The sequence below is a fragment of the Perissodus microlepis genome, chromosome 16 (assembly GCF_051167445.1).
Source record: "Perissodus microlepis isolate ML-2025 ecotype Zambia chromosome 16, ASM5116744v1, whole genome shotgun sequence".
NCBI lineage: Eukaryota > Metazoa > Chordata > Actinopteri > Cichliformes > Cichlidae > Perissodus > Perissodus microlepis.
The window spans coordinates 6,741,873-6,755,215 of NC_140476.1; the positions used below are offsets into that span (position 1 = coordinate 6,741,873).

General features: G+C 38.9%; 1 protein-coding gene across 5 annotated transcripts in view; it reads right to left on the minus strand.

Annotated features, from left to right (window-relative positions):
• The window catches only part of LOC146370307 (nck-associated protein 5-like), a 103,665-nt gene that overhangs the window by 13,090 nt on the left and 77,232 nt on the right, over positions 1-13,343 (minus strand). For 2 of the 5 annotated variants that reach the window (XM_084908669.1, XM_084908668.1), the window contains exons 10-12: positions 12,552-12,666; positions 10,397-10,472; positions 219-605 (exon numbers count right to left, since the gene is read on the minus strand). In XM_084908669.1, the coding sequence (XP_084764795.1) occupies positions 219-605; positions 10,397-10,472; positions 12,552-12,666 (578 nt within the window). Of the gene's footprint in view, positions 1-218; positions 626-10,217; positions 10,257-10,396; positions 10,473-12,551; positions 12,667-13,343 lie in introns of those variants that run through there. The other 3 variants (XM_084908671.1, XM_084908672.1, XM_084908670.1) reach the window with 3 other exon arrangements.

The following is a 13,343-nucleotide window of genomic DNA, read 5'->3' on the forward strand; positions in this document are numbered from 1 at the left end:
AGCCAAAACCCACTCTAAATGGATTGCTGGTGATCTGGTGGATGTTACATCAAGTATAAGATAAGTGTTTGTTACATAGATCAAACTCGGAACATTATACCAGCAACGCTACAAGTAAGAAAGATTAAGTAAGAGAGCATAAAAGTTTCCATCATTACTATAAGCTTTATTCCTGCAGTCCAAAGTTCAAAGCTGTACCTTTGGTCATTTTACCGTACCTTGTGGTGCTCTGGGTAGCCTGCTCTGGGCTTCACACACACTGGCAGAGGTCATAATGGGTTCAGACGGGGTTTGGATGGGCTGGAGGAAGGCCACAGTGGGGAAAGGCACTGACTGGATATGGGTCATGGAGGAATCGGACAGAGAGTTTGGCACCCCTGCATGGCTGCCGTCCTTATAGCTGGAGGGAATTCTCCACCGGGGTAACGGGGAAGGAGATGCGTCCTTGCTGGAGGAGCCAAGGACACTGGGAGGACTGAGGGATTGCTCTGGGGTTGATGAGGATTTGGGGAGGAGGTGCAGGATGGAGGAGAAGAAGGAACAGGATTCAGGAAGGGGGATGGTCCCGATTCCACTGTCCAACGTTCGCATCTTGCAGCCGGAGCCTGCGGCACAAGGAGAACAGCTGAAGTGGTTCAGGGTGGAGGGAATAAAAGGGAGAACATCAGGAATGAGACAGAGGGGTGACCATGGTTGAAGTGGCATTAAAGTAACCTTTAAAATAAATATGTACGGTACATGTATATAGATACTAACAGGCCTATTGTTAATCATTTATCTGGTACTCTAGCTGACTTTGTGTCTCCAGGAACTGTTACAGTGAGGGCAGCTTTATCAATCAATAATAATGGATCTTCTCTGCAGTATCATAACTGATTCTCTCGTGCCTCCTTGTTATTCCTACCACATATCTTGACTGTTTGCCTGTTTTAAGCAGCTCGATCCTTGTGTTCTGGTCATTTGCAACACATGGTTAGTCTTTTCCTTCCTCTCTTTCACGGTCTAACTTTCAAAAGCCTTAAAAGCCAAGTCGAAAAGCAGTCCAATCTAATTATATAAGTGTGAGGCTGGGTAACGGTTTCTTTGCTCTCCAGCAGAAAATGACTCAGCCAAATCAAGTCCACTTGAACCACTGCTTTTATTTTACAGATATTGTTTGATGGCTCTGACTGTTAGCATGCACTGGTCACATGGTGAATATGAAATGCACACAATGGCATGTGACATGAAATACAAATGCACGCTGCTGGGGGTATTTAATTAACAAAATATTTGAAATCTTAAACAAAAATGGTTCTGTTGTATGCATTATTTAAACGGGTGTAAGGTTAATTCTTAAATGTATTAAGCACTTTTTGTTGTAAATATAAAGTAACTTGAAAAATGAGCCCTTTTCCACAAATATTCAAAGGATGTAATGCTTTGGTAAGCAGCATTAGCTAATATTAGCTTATAAATGTAGTACACTAATCAGTAAAATCATCAAAGCACCAACTTCCAGCACAGCAAAGACAAACTCAGAATATAAATTAAAAAATAAATACTGGTGTTGCTTCAAGTAGAAATTTGCTAGTAACAGTAGTAAGAAAGTAAGCTAAGTTTAGCTAGATAGCTACTAAATCAAGCTATCAAGGAATCTGTTTGGATTAGCCGATAAGCAAAGGGTGGGCAATTACTTTACCCAAGTGGTCACATGAGAAACTGGGACTGTTGTGAAGGGCCACACCAATAAGCTGAACTCAGTTAAACTCAGTAATAATGCTATCTCTTTATAAGCTTATTCACAACAGTGAACAACAGTACCAGTTTCTCATGTGGCCCCTTGAGACAAGGAAATACCCACGTTTGAGATAAGATAAAATTAGCTACCTGGCCAAATAAGGATTTGACCATCTGGGAAAAGTACAGTATCATGAACATGATATTAGATCATGGAGGATGTTTACCATTAAATGTAATGCTAAGTTGTCTTTCCTCTTAATGAGAAAGGCAGTTAATATTAGTTAACACTAGTATTTCTGCTAACACAGATGAATTGCTAGCTATGTCACACAACTGTTGTCTTAAAGTGGTCAGCTAAGTCATCCAAACTACTGACTATCAATTTCATACTATTTTATCACCTAACATTATAAACTCAGCAATACCAGTTACTTATGTTAGATGCTATGGCTAGATGGCTAACCACATCTTGCTTGCTAACGTTACTGCTCACAGAATCTGAGTGGAAACTCTAAGTGGATGACTTGGCAAATAACTTCATCAGCTAACCTAATCCATGATACTTACTTGCATGTAAGGTCAGTGTTGTTTTTAATCCATCAGTAAATTATGTAATAGAATGAAGTAAAGATTTATAACATTTTATGTTATACAGTAATAGCCAGAATGATGGCATTTTTCCAGGAGGCTGTAACTTAGCTACACAACTTAACTCACAAGTAATTTTTTAAAACTCACTATACAGATATTCAGGCATTTACTCGTCTCTCAGTTGTTATACAAGGTTCATACAACATTCAGTGCATTAAAAACAAAATGCATAACTCATTTAAGACTAATATATGCAGAAATTGCACTGGATTTTTTAGCTTTTGCATCACTGTTCAGCCACATTTGCATCAGAGAACCATTTTTGTAAATCATAGGAAACCAAAAACAACATGAATCACTCCAGTCACCCATCTAGCGTGCACATCATTGAAATAAGAAAATATTTCTTCAAGCTGTTGTCATGCAGACTCATGTTTTAATATGTTGCCTGAAGCATGAAGCCTGTAGGCAATCACACTGTGGAGCTGAGGCAACAGCTGTGCCCCCTTTATTAATTAAGATGTGCACGCATGAGACTTTTGAGTGCTCCTCTGGGTTTCTTCAAGCCTGTTTTTCTTCATTTTTTTCTAATTCTGATTTTAAGCTGTTGTGCCCCGATTAATTGAGAACATAAAATGATCACATTAAAAGTCATGCTATGTTTGAAAATAGACAAATGTGGAAAGGGGAATGGTAAAACCATTATCAATAATGCTGAAAAACATTAAGTTACATTTTAACTAGAAGCTCTGGAAACACCTCAGTAGATTGTTATTCTTTAAAGTTACAGCCTCAGCTGGAAAACATCTCTAACATTTATTACAGTCATCCACTGCAGCTTCCTCATATTAAATAATAACTTTAAGTAGCTATGTTTAAATCAGCCAACTTGTACTCATGCAGCAACAAACAAGAACAAATAATTGAACTGTGGAGAAGTAGGACAGAAATGTTATTGATTAGTCTGGTCTTAGGTTGGAAGTCTTCTTTAGAAAGACAGGATCACAGAGGCTGAGAATTGATTGCTTACAACAAGCCTCAGCTGTATTGAGAACAATCAATAGCTGCTTAATGTCACAAGATAACAGTGCAGTACTTAGTATTTAAAAATTATATAGCATACACATAAAAATAATATGACATGGTTTCTGTTTAAGCAGAAAAGTTTCACTTAAAGTGTCCCTACTGTGCTTTTTCCAGCTCTGTATTTTCAGTTTTTGACTCTACTGCAGTAGCTTTGCATGATTTACAGTTCAAAATAATCCTTTACTCACTATAGAAGTTCCCGACTTCATACTTCAAAGCCAACCATTTTAGCTCCTCCCCTTTTAAGCAAACTGATTGGCTGTCACTTGACAAATTATTTTAGTAGTTGGTTTGAAAAGCACAATAGGTCATCTTTAAGGGTATGTGTTCGATAAGTTTAAGGCAGTGGTGTCAAACAACAATCAAATTGTCAAAATCTCTTCATAGGTTTTACAGCCTTTCCTACTGATGAAGACCACCCAACAGCCATTCATACTGCATTAAAATAATTAAGCAATAGATAAACAAGTAAATTACAGAAAAGTCTTTTTTTTACTATTGTTTATAGAAACTGCTTCTTTTGTTTCTTTTTTTTTTTTTTACCATAGGATCAAAATAAAAACAAAAATGTTATTTTATTTGTTTTAGTTTTACTGTGAATTAACAAAAACGTATGTTTTTAAATAGATTGCAGATTACTTTCACTTCATTGTTTTTATCAGCAGCATTTCGTTATCACATTGAAAAACTGAGACTGTTCAATACTGTTGAAATTGCAGTTCTTTTTCTTATGTTTATTGGGATTGAATGCATAGTTAAATTTCTCCACACTGACAGAAGGGGCATTTTCTCTGGTTCTCTGGTTTGACTTAAGGTCAATGTGGGCTTTATGTGGCCCACGATGTAATATGAGTTTGACATCCCTGATTTAAGGTATTGATGTTCACATCTTAATAGGTCAAAGGGCTGGGCAGCAATTTACACCTCTCAGTAAAGGGCATCTTGTTAGTGAAAATCAACTTGAAAACAAAAATAAAATCTGACAAGTTTGACTTGAATGTAAAAGAGAAACTCATCACAGAAAAATTATTCAAACACAGACCAGAAAGGGGAAATCCAGTCGTCTTGCTCCTTTTAGAGTTGCTACAGCGGATCATCTGCCTCCATCTCATCCTGTCCCAGCATCTTCCTCTATCACACCAACAGTCTGCATGTCCTGCTTCACTACATCCATGAATCTCCTCTACAGGCTTCCCCTTTTCCTCCTGCCTGGCAGCTTCATATGTAGCATCCTTTTTCCAGTACATCCGCTATTCCTTCTCTGCAAACCATCTCAGGCTTGCATCTCTAACTTCGTGTCCAAACCATCTTAGCCTGAGTCGTCCCTCTGATGTACTCATGTGTAATCTTGTCCTTTGGATGGTGCTTAAAGACAAACGCAGCTGGTTAACCTCTTAAGCCCCAACGCCCCCTGATACGCGGGCAAAAGGCAGGAGATCAGTTAGGCTTGGGGTTTAAGAGGTTAAAGGAGTTTGTACCCTAACCCAGCGGTCCCCAACCCCCGGGCCTCGGACCGGTACCGGTCCGTGAGTCGTTTGGTACCGGGCCGCGAGAGTTGAGGCTCAGGTGTGAAATGTATAGTTTTCAGGGTTTTTATCAGTTTTCAGCGTTATTTTGTTATCGTTTTTATCGTTAACTTGGTTTTCCTTGGTCTTTTCACGTGTGTTATGAATAAATTTTCTTTTTTTCGGTACCGGTACTAGTTTTATTTTGTTGTATTTATCCGCGACACCTTAAAGGCCGGTCCGTGAAAATATTGCCGGGCATAAACCGGTCCGTGGCGCAAAAAAGGTTGGGGACCGCTGCCCTAATCTGCTGCACATTCTTTCCAGCTTGATCTCTCTGCCTAGCCAATCAACACCTTCCTTAGCATCCAGCCTTACATACAAAGCCTTTTCCTTTGCCATCACTCACTTCTGTATGCCCAGCCTCCCAATACTCTGAAATCACAAATATAAAGACTACTTTTAATAGAAAAACCCTTTTTTTCTAAACTTTTCTCTAATTGTTGAGTGGGAATGCAAGTGGCCTCAAACACGAGCTCACTTCCGCGTTCGTTATAACAACGTAGCCAAACATCCCATGACATCATTTGTATGCGACACAAATGTTGTGGATGCCAAGGTGATGTTATACCTGCCTCTCGGTGTGTGACTTTTCACGAGACTCTGTACAGCTATTTTCCTCGTTGCCGAGTGTCAAAAAGGGCGGTTTTGATTTTCGTGAAGGAGAAAGTCTTATGACTCATCAGGTGACGCCACTGGTTAGCCAATTTGTGGCATGCAGTCTGTTGACATCACATTTTTGGATTTTCTTGGATCTTTGTGCCAGGTACTATGACCTAATCGAAAACCTAATGGACTTAATGGAGTTGTGCCGAGCTGACCCAAGTCAGTACTAAAAGGGCTAATAGAGAGTCAAACAGGGCATGAAACAGGGTCTCTTGGCTGATAAACCTGCACCTTTTTACATGACCAGCCTTGCATCTTTGGTTTATAAAATGAGATTATTATTGGTGCTATTGTTATTAGGCAATAATAATTACCTGCAGAACGAGCAGCACACTCGTTATGATATAGTTTAGTAAGTTATATAGGGAGATATTATGTAAGGAGCAGATACGGCACTCCATGAATGCTGCAAATCTATGGCAAAGATGATGGATGCCCCACTCCTGCCGCAGAGATCCTGACAACAACCAAACTAGGAATCATATCATAGTGGATCGAACAATTCAAAGTTTCGCCGCATGCTGTCCAGATATTAGCTGTACATATGACTATCCATATCGGGTCAGTGGCACGTTTCACTAGTTTGGTTATATGAGCACTTTGGTTGGTGATAAGCACATGGACTATATAAAAGAAGGACGTAGCCACCGTGATGTTGCCCGTTATGAATACTTGAGCTTGGTGATTTGAAGGTGGATGTGACTATGAAGCTGCACGCTTCGCGAGCGCACCCTGCCAAATAAATACCAGTCCATTTCCATCATGCAAACAACTTTAAAACTTTTAAGACATGTAATTTTACAGGCGTGTGATGGCCCAGCTGCAGCAGCCTGTCCTGCATTATGCATTCCCTTGTTTGTCCCTTTGTTTTGCCTTGCAGGCTCCTGGTAATCAGTGCAGCTGGGAGCACCTGGCTGGTCTCTGTAGCACATTTATGAGCTGGCTGTCACAATATATCCTCTCCATTCACCGTGCACCTTTTATTTGAGGTTTTATACAAAACTCCACCCTACAGTTAACATTCAAGCACTCCTGACGACTAACACACCTAATAAAATTGTAGTTTTTGCCTCTTTTTAGTTAACAAATTTGCATTAAACTGTGTCTCTGCCATTACTTTTCATGGCTCATGAGTTGGACCATGACAAGGGGGTAATAAAAACATGTTTTTATCTCAGCTGGATATTAAAATAAGACTTCAGTTTGATGAGGAGTGGCTAAGATAAACTCTAGTGGCTTCAATGCACAGCCAGAAAGTTTCTCAGTAAAGTATGAGACTGAAAATGAGAATTTAATTGTGGTATTTTTGTTTTGTGCCTCTTCGCTTTAATGCATCAAGTTGAAAGCTGCTCTGTCGAGTCTGCATCAGGCCCAGCATTTTGGAGTCTGGGTGGTATAATTTAGCTCACAGCTGAAGGCAAACTTAATTCACTCAGTAGTAGTTTGGCTGATCGTGCTTAGCTGGTGCAGCGCTGAAATTTTAATGAGGTGATTAACCCCCGAGGGCAAGCGTTCGTCCGTATCAAACATGCTTGATATTTGCAGCGCCTCGCCGATGGTGTCACTCTGGCCAATGAAATTTCAGTACGGTCTGTCACCGGTCCTCCACTGGAGTGATGTGGAAAGTTTAATAAGCCGCTATTTCCAATTTAGTGAGTGACCACAAAGCAGAAAGAGCCAAATAAAGTTTTACTCCTCGTCTGTTATCTCTTTCCCACTCGCCTGCTTTTAAATAAATCGCCACCTTTAGTTTCACCTCGTTAGTAAGCATCAGGCTTAAATGTTTTTTAAACTTGCTTTGTGAGAGATTTCATCTACACAGAATTATTACTGAGCAGCAATCCAAGCCTAGCACAGAACATGAGTGTTTTTGGTGTGTTCTTGATTCTCTGGTATTAAATCACACAGGTAAAAAACCCACCCCAACCTAATGTGTCTGTGCATTTGTTTTCAAAAGGGTAATTAAAACAGATCCAGTGGGACAGTCAGTCCAGAACTTTAAGGACCAAACTGGTCAAAATGCAGAATTTTTACATTTTTAACCAGATAACAGGAAAAAGGGGCGAGAGAGATTAGTTTGATTTGCCCATATGAACCCATGTTTGCAGCTGTGGCCTCGCTTCGTAAAAAAATAACAGATTATAAAAATGTAATTGCAGTTCAAGAAGCAAACTAAACGTCTAGGCCTACACCGAAACATCCAGATCTGTTGGGATCTTCTGTATGTGGAATTTGCATGTTTTTCTTGTGCCTACATGAGTTTCCTTCAGATACTACCAGTTCCTCTCACTGTCCAAAGGCATGCATGTTAGGTGAACTGGAAAATGGATGTACTGCAGATCTTTCTTGTTTTCTCACATGCCAGTTACCAGAGTTTGCCTGAGTATGCTCCTAAAGGTATAGACTGACCAAGTCACCAGGATCCATCTGTACACTATATACAGATGCATGAAATCCACTGCCGTCCCATCCAGCAGCTGCTGAGATATTCCAGTTTGAATCAAAGACTGAAACATCCACTACAGGGAGCGTTTTCCCACACGTGTGCCCAAATTTGAACATTATTAAACTAAGATTGAAATTTCAGTCCCATGCAGCCCTCTGCATGAGAAAATTACATCTGCACCCCATCTTATTATGGCAAGCATACCAACTTTCAGCTATCAGTTGGAGGGAGATTGTTGGACTAAAGGGTGGGGCGAGTGTGTGTGTGTGTGTGTGTGCTGGAACATTAAACAGTGCAGAGGTGTATTTCAGAGGGGAAAAAAAGTCCATCGGGACAATAATAACCTTAATAATTAGTTTTCAGCTCAAACTTGCCGTCTATGCTGCTCACAAATGCACAATGTAAAAAAAAAAATCCTAAAAAAACAGTAATATTCCGGCAGCTGGGGCACCAAAATAATACCAGAAAATAACTTTCCCATGAAAATATGGTTATTTTCAGTAATGACAATACAGTTTGTTGCCCTAATTTTACATGGGATTTTGCCTTTTTCAAGTGCTTTTAAACATTAAATTAGGAACAATTTAATGTAATTAAACAATGAAATTACCTATAAACAAGGTCAATGAATGCGGCAATATGAATAATAACACTTAAACGTACAGCTAACAGTTGGTTTAAATAATAATGAATTGCATTCATATAGCGCTTTATGAGACCCTCAAAGCGCTTTACAATTCCACTTTGGCGATCACCAGTAGGTGGTAGGTGAAGTGTCTTGCCCAAGGAAACAACGACCGAGAGTGTCCGAGCCGGGGCTCGAACCGGCAACCTTCTGATTACAAGTCGAACTGCCAACTCTTGAGCCACGATCGCCCTACATAACAATAACAATTATTATTATTTGATGTAAAAAAAGTTTATACGAATCATTTTATATATTTTTCCATAGCATTACATTTGAATTTAACAGTTCAATCTTTCAAGTAACGGACAAATATTTGTGAAATTATGATGCATTTGTGAATGTATTTTAACAATCTAAATATGCATATGTACAGACAGAGACATTTAAAAAACAAGAAAATTATGTTTTATTACATTTACAGTGATTTTACGTTAATTTACATTTGAAATGTGAAATCAGTCTATTTATGTAAATTTAATGTTATTCTAGAAGAACAGTACAAAACTGTAAAATACACAGTAAAATACTTTTATATTACAATATTTTTTTACAGTGTGTGTTTTTACTTCATATGTAATCAAACTGTATTTAACTCACTCACTGACTCAAATGAACAGGCTTCTTACAATCGTGTTCTTTTACTTCCTAACAAATTCTATATGATCTTAATGGTGTGTATTATTATGCTAATGTTGCATTATTTTGGCAATATTTTATCCAGTCATCCCAGTAATGACCACTGAATTCAGTTCAATTTAAATACTTACAGAGTTACACTAAGCAGACATGCATGTGCACAATACCTGTAAAGCTGCAAGGTGTAAGTCTCATTAATAATCTCTAACAGGCAGGTGTTAAATTAAAGGATAGATATGGAGATAGGTGGGGAAAATCTCCAATCTTTGTGGTTTTGAGATGTAGAAAAAAAACTAAATGTGAAGACTAAAATAAAAGGTTCAAACTAATCTTTTTTTCATAAAGAGCTGGTTTTGAAGCTTCTCCTTTTATCTGGAGACTTTTTTGGGCAGTGTGAGAATGAAAGCAAAAGTGTGTGTCGTCATATGGCTTCACACCTCTGCAGGGCAGTGAGCTGTCTTTGGTTGCAGCAGCAGTTTGGTCCACAGAATCAAAACAGCTGAAGCAGATTCATCATGGATCCACCACTCACAGTAAAACTGGCCATGAGGAAGCTCGAGTGAATACGTTTATCCTGATTTGATGAGCCTGGGCATGCAGATTTTTAGTGCATGAGTCCGTGAAGATGAGTGGTCAAGCCTACCGTTAAAGAGCAAAGTCTGCATGGTGTAAAGCCACGGTGGAATGATTTGCTCCGATTTAAAAAAAAAAAACATGAACAGAGATATGGTGGCGGCAAAAGCACAAACTGACAAAATTTAGCATTTTGCATGTTTGCTTGACTGCTCATGGCATATTTATCATGTTCATGACTTACACATGTGTGTCAAATTTGGTCTTCACTTCTGTCTGCAAACTGTAAAACGGTAAGCACAGATGAAACCTTAATGCTATCATTGTTTGAAAGACACATTAACATTGCTACTGGTACCGAGTCAGAGGCATCTAAAACTATTTAAGGAGACTGTGACAGAACAGAGGAGAGAAAAGTCTGACCTATTACTGCATCCTGGTTCGGGCTCTTCACCGTGGATCCATTTTCACTGTCAGATCTTCTGTTCATCATCTGCATCTTTGTATTTTTGAAGAAAAATAAAAACAAAGATATTAAAACTTTGTACATTTGTACATTAAGCAGTTTTTCATTGCATGTTTCTTTTAGAAAACACTGCATACATTTCCACTGAAATCACTGAGATCACACCATGTTAGACGAACCAACTCAATGAGTGAAACTAAAGGCATGCAATCTTCTCCTTCTAATAGAACATGGTCTCTGACTCTGGATGGCATTACTTTGGTCTGCAGCAGCATGATGAGTAACCTTGGTGTCATTTTTGATCAGGATGCATCCTTCAGCTTGTGCATTTAACAAATGGGTTGCTTTCTTTTATCTGCATAGTGCTGTCAAAATCAGAAGCGTCCTGTCTCAGAGTGAAGCTGAAAAGCTAATCCATGCATCTGCTACTTATAGCCTGGACTCGTTATCTGAAAGCTCCCTAAAAACAGTCAGTTGATCCAAAATAAAAGTAAGAAACTTAATTCAAGCATTGTTTAAGACATTGGCTGCTTTTTCACTCATTTTCAGCTGAATCTTTGTCCCTGACAATTTTCATAATAATGCGCGTTTGTTTGTTAAACACTGACCTATAAATCATTCTAACAGCCCACAGCCCATAGAAATCCCACATCATTTATTTTAATGCGTTTAGTTCGATCTATGAAAAAGGCCATAACACAGATTGACAGACTAAAAAAAAAAAAGTATTTTTGCGCCAGTAGGGTGATTCCCAAAGAGCTATCACCCTGGCATGTCTGAACATGTTGTGCAGTGTGTTCTTAAAAAAATTAAGAACTGGACAAGTTGAGGACAAAGGAAGAAGTGGCAGATTTTTTTTTTTTTTTTAAAAAGCAGATGGACAGTATTTGAAACTGAACTGAAAGGAACTGACAGAGTGATGAATTTAACTTCAGGCAAGCATCCAAAGAAGAGCTTTAAATGTCATTCAAGAAGCCTGGAGAACTATTCCTGAAGACTACTTAATGAAATGACAAAAAATCTGCCTGAGAGAGTTCAGACTGTGACGAAGAATAACGGTGGTCAGACCAAATATTTATTTATTTATTTTTTATTAGTATAAGTTTCAGTTCCTAAAGTGTTTCCCTGTCGGTTTCTCCTTCATGTTTCTTCTTTATGTGTTTAGGTTTCGTTTTTTGATGGACCATCCTGCATTTGGGTCCTTCCCAGAAAGTTTGGAGGAATGGTTTGTGGATTTGACCTGAAGTCTAGCTCATTTATTAAAACAGCTGAGAATCAAGTACTGAACAAAATCTGGCTTTTGGTCAGCGCACACTGATGTCGTATTTTAACTGACTGGGCACTCCTATTATATATATATTTTTTTATTCTGCAGGGCTGACCTATAGATTTCCTCAGATGCCTTGAGACTGCAGCCAAATGCGCTCTGCTGTCATTGTCACTGCAGTCGCACTAAAAAAGAAACAAAATGGTTGGAAAACCTTACTGCACATGTTGTAAAGGGGTGTATTTTCAAAATCCTACTCAAATAGCTATTGTTAGTAAAATAAACATTTAGAAGCAGTGTTTGAGTTAAGATCTTGTATTTAACCAAAGCTATTACAGTCTCCAAGTCCTCACAGAAAATGACTTGCTCCTTAATCAGACTAATGCTACCACTATACCTCCACCCTCCTCGTGCTGACTTTTGTTGGTTTTTACACTTTTTTATAACGCAAAGAAGGATTCCAACAAAATGATGTTGAACAACATCTTCTCACCCCATGACATAAAACCTGAAGTTTTGTCTCTGGGTTCTCATCAACACTGGTTGCTCAAAGCAAATGTTCCTGTATAGAATTGTGATCTGAAGGGATCCTGACCCAGCATCAGTATGTGAGTGTGCTTCCAGAGGCAGGAAGTGTTTTGGTGGCTGTGAATCTTTTCTGTTTTCTGTTTAGTGCCTCAGCGGCAACTGAAGCAACAGCTGAATGTTGTATCAGTATTTCAGAATTCATCTCTCATCCATTTCTTCATTTTTTACCGGATATTAAAGGTACAGTTCTTGCTGCTGTGATGCATCTCATGCTAATAAAATCACTGCCTGCTTGGATTAGTTAAGGATTAATTTACCTTCGGGTCCCCGATGATGTCAGCATGTCCTTGTATCTCACTCAGGGACATACCCGGGCAGGGCATTGAGATGCATGCCCGCACTGCATCATGAGACTCTCTTCTCCCCACAGAGCTGAAAGAAAACAGTCTGTCAACACGCCACCACACACTGAAATCCTGTGATATTGACTCTCGATGCCCGGGGTGAGTCGGCTGATAAATGACCCCGCTATCTATTGAAACCTGGCTGTGAGCCTCTGTATGAACAGGTCTCAGGGCTAAGGAGGCTCATAAATGTGTCTGACCATTTGATAAAAAATGACCCGTGTCATCTGAATCAGGAAAGCTATGAATCAATTGTATATATGAAACTGTGAGAGGCAGTGAAGATCTCAAAAGTACAGTAATTAGTTTATTAAGCAGAGAAGAGTCAAAACGGGGTCTCTGCACCAATTTAAAGATCAAAATGAATGCTTTTGTGTATATGGTTGAATTTAAGTGAAAAAATGTGAGAATGGTTTTTCGTATAATTCGTTTAATACTAAACTAATGTACTACTATACAAAATAAAGCAAAATGCACCTATTTTGATTCACTTTATCCAGCATCCTTATTGATGTAAACCTCAACAACAACAACAGACATATTTCTAACATCCAGCTCAGGCAGTTTTAATGAAAATTGTGGCAGCTTGTTGTTTATGATTGGAAAGCGACTTCATTCGTTTCGATTTGGTGTCCTTAATTTGCAAAGCTTGAATTGATTAATATCTTTTCAGCAAGGTTGGTCATCAACTCCCTGCTGCACATG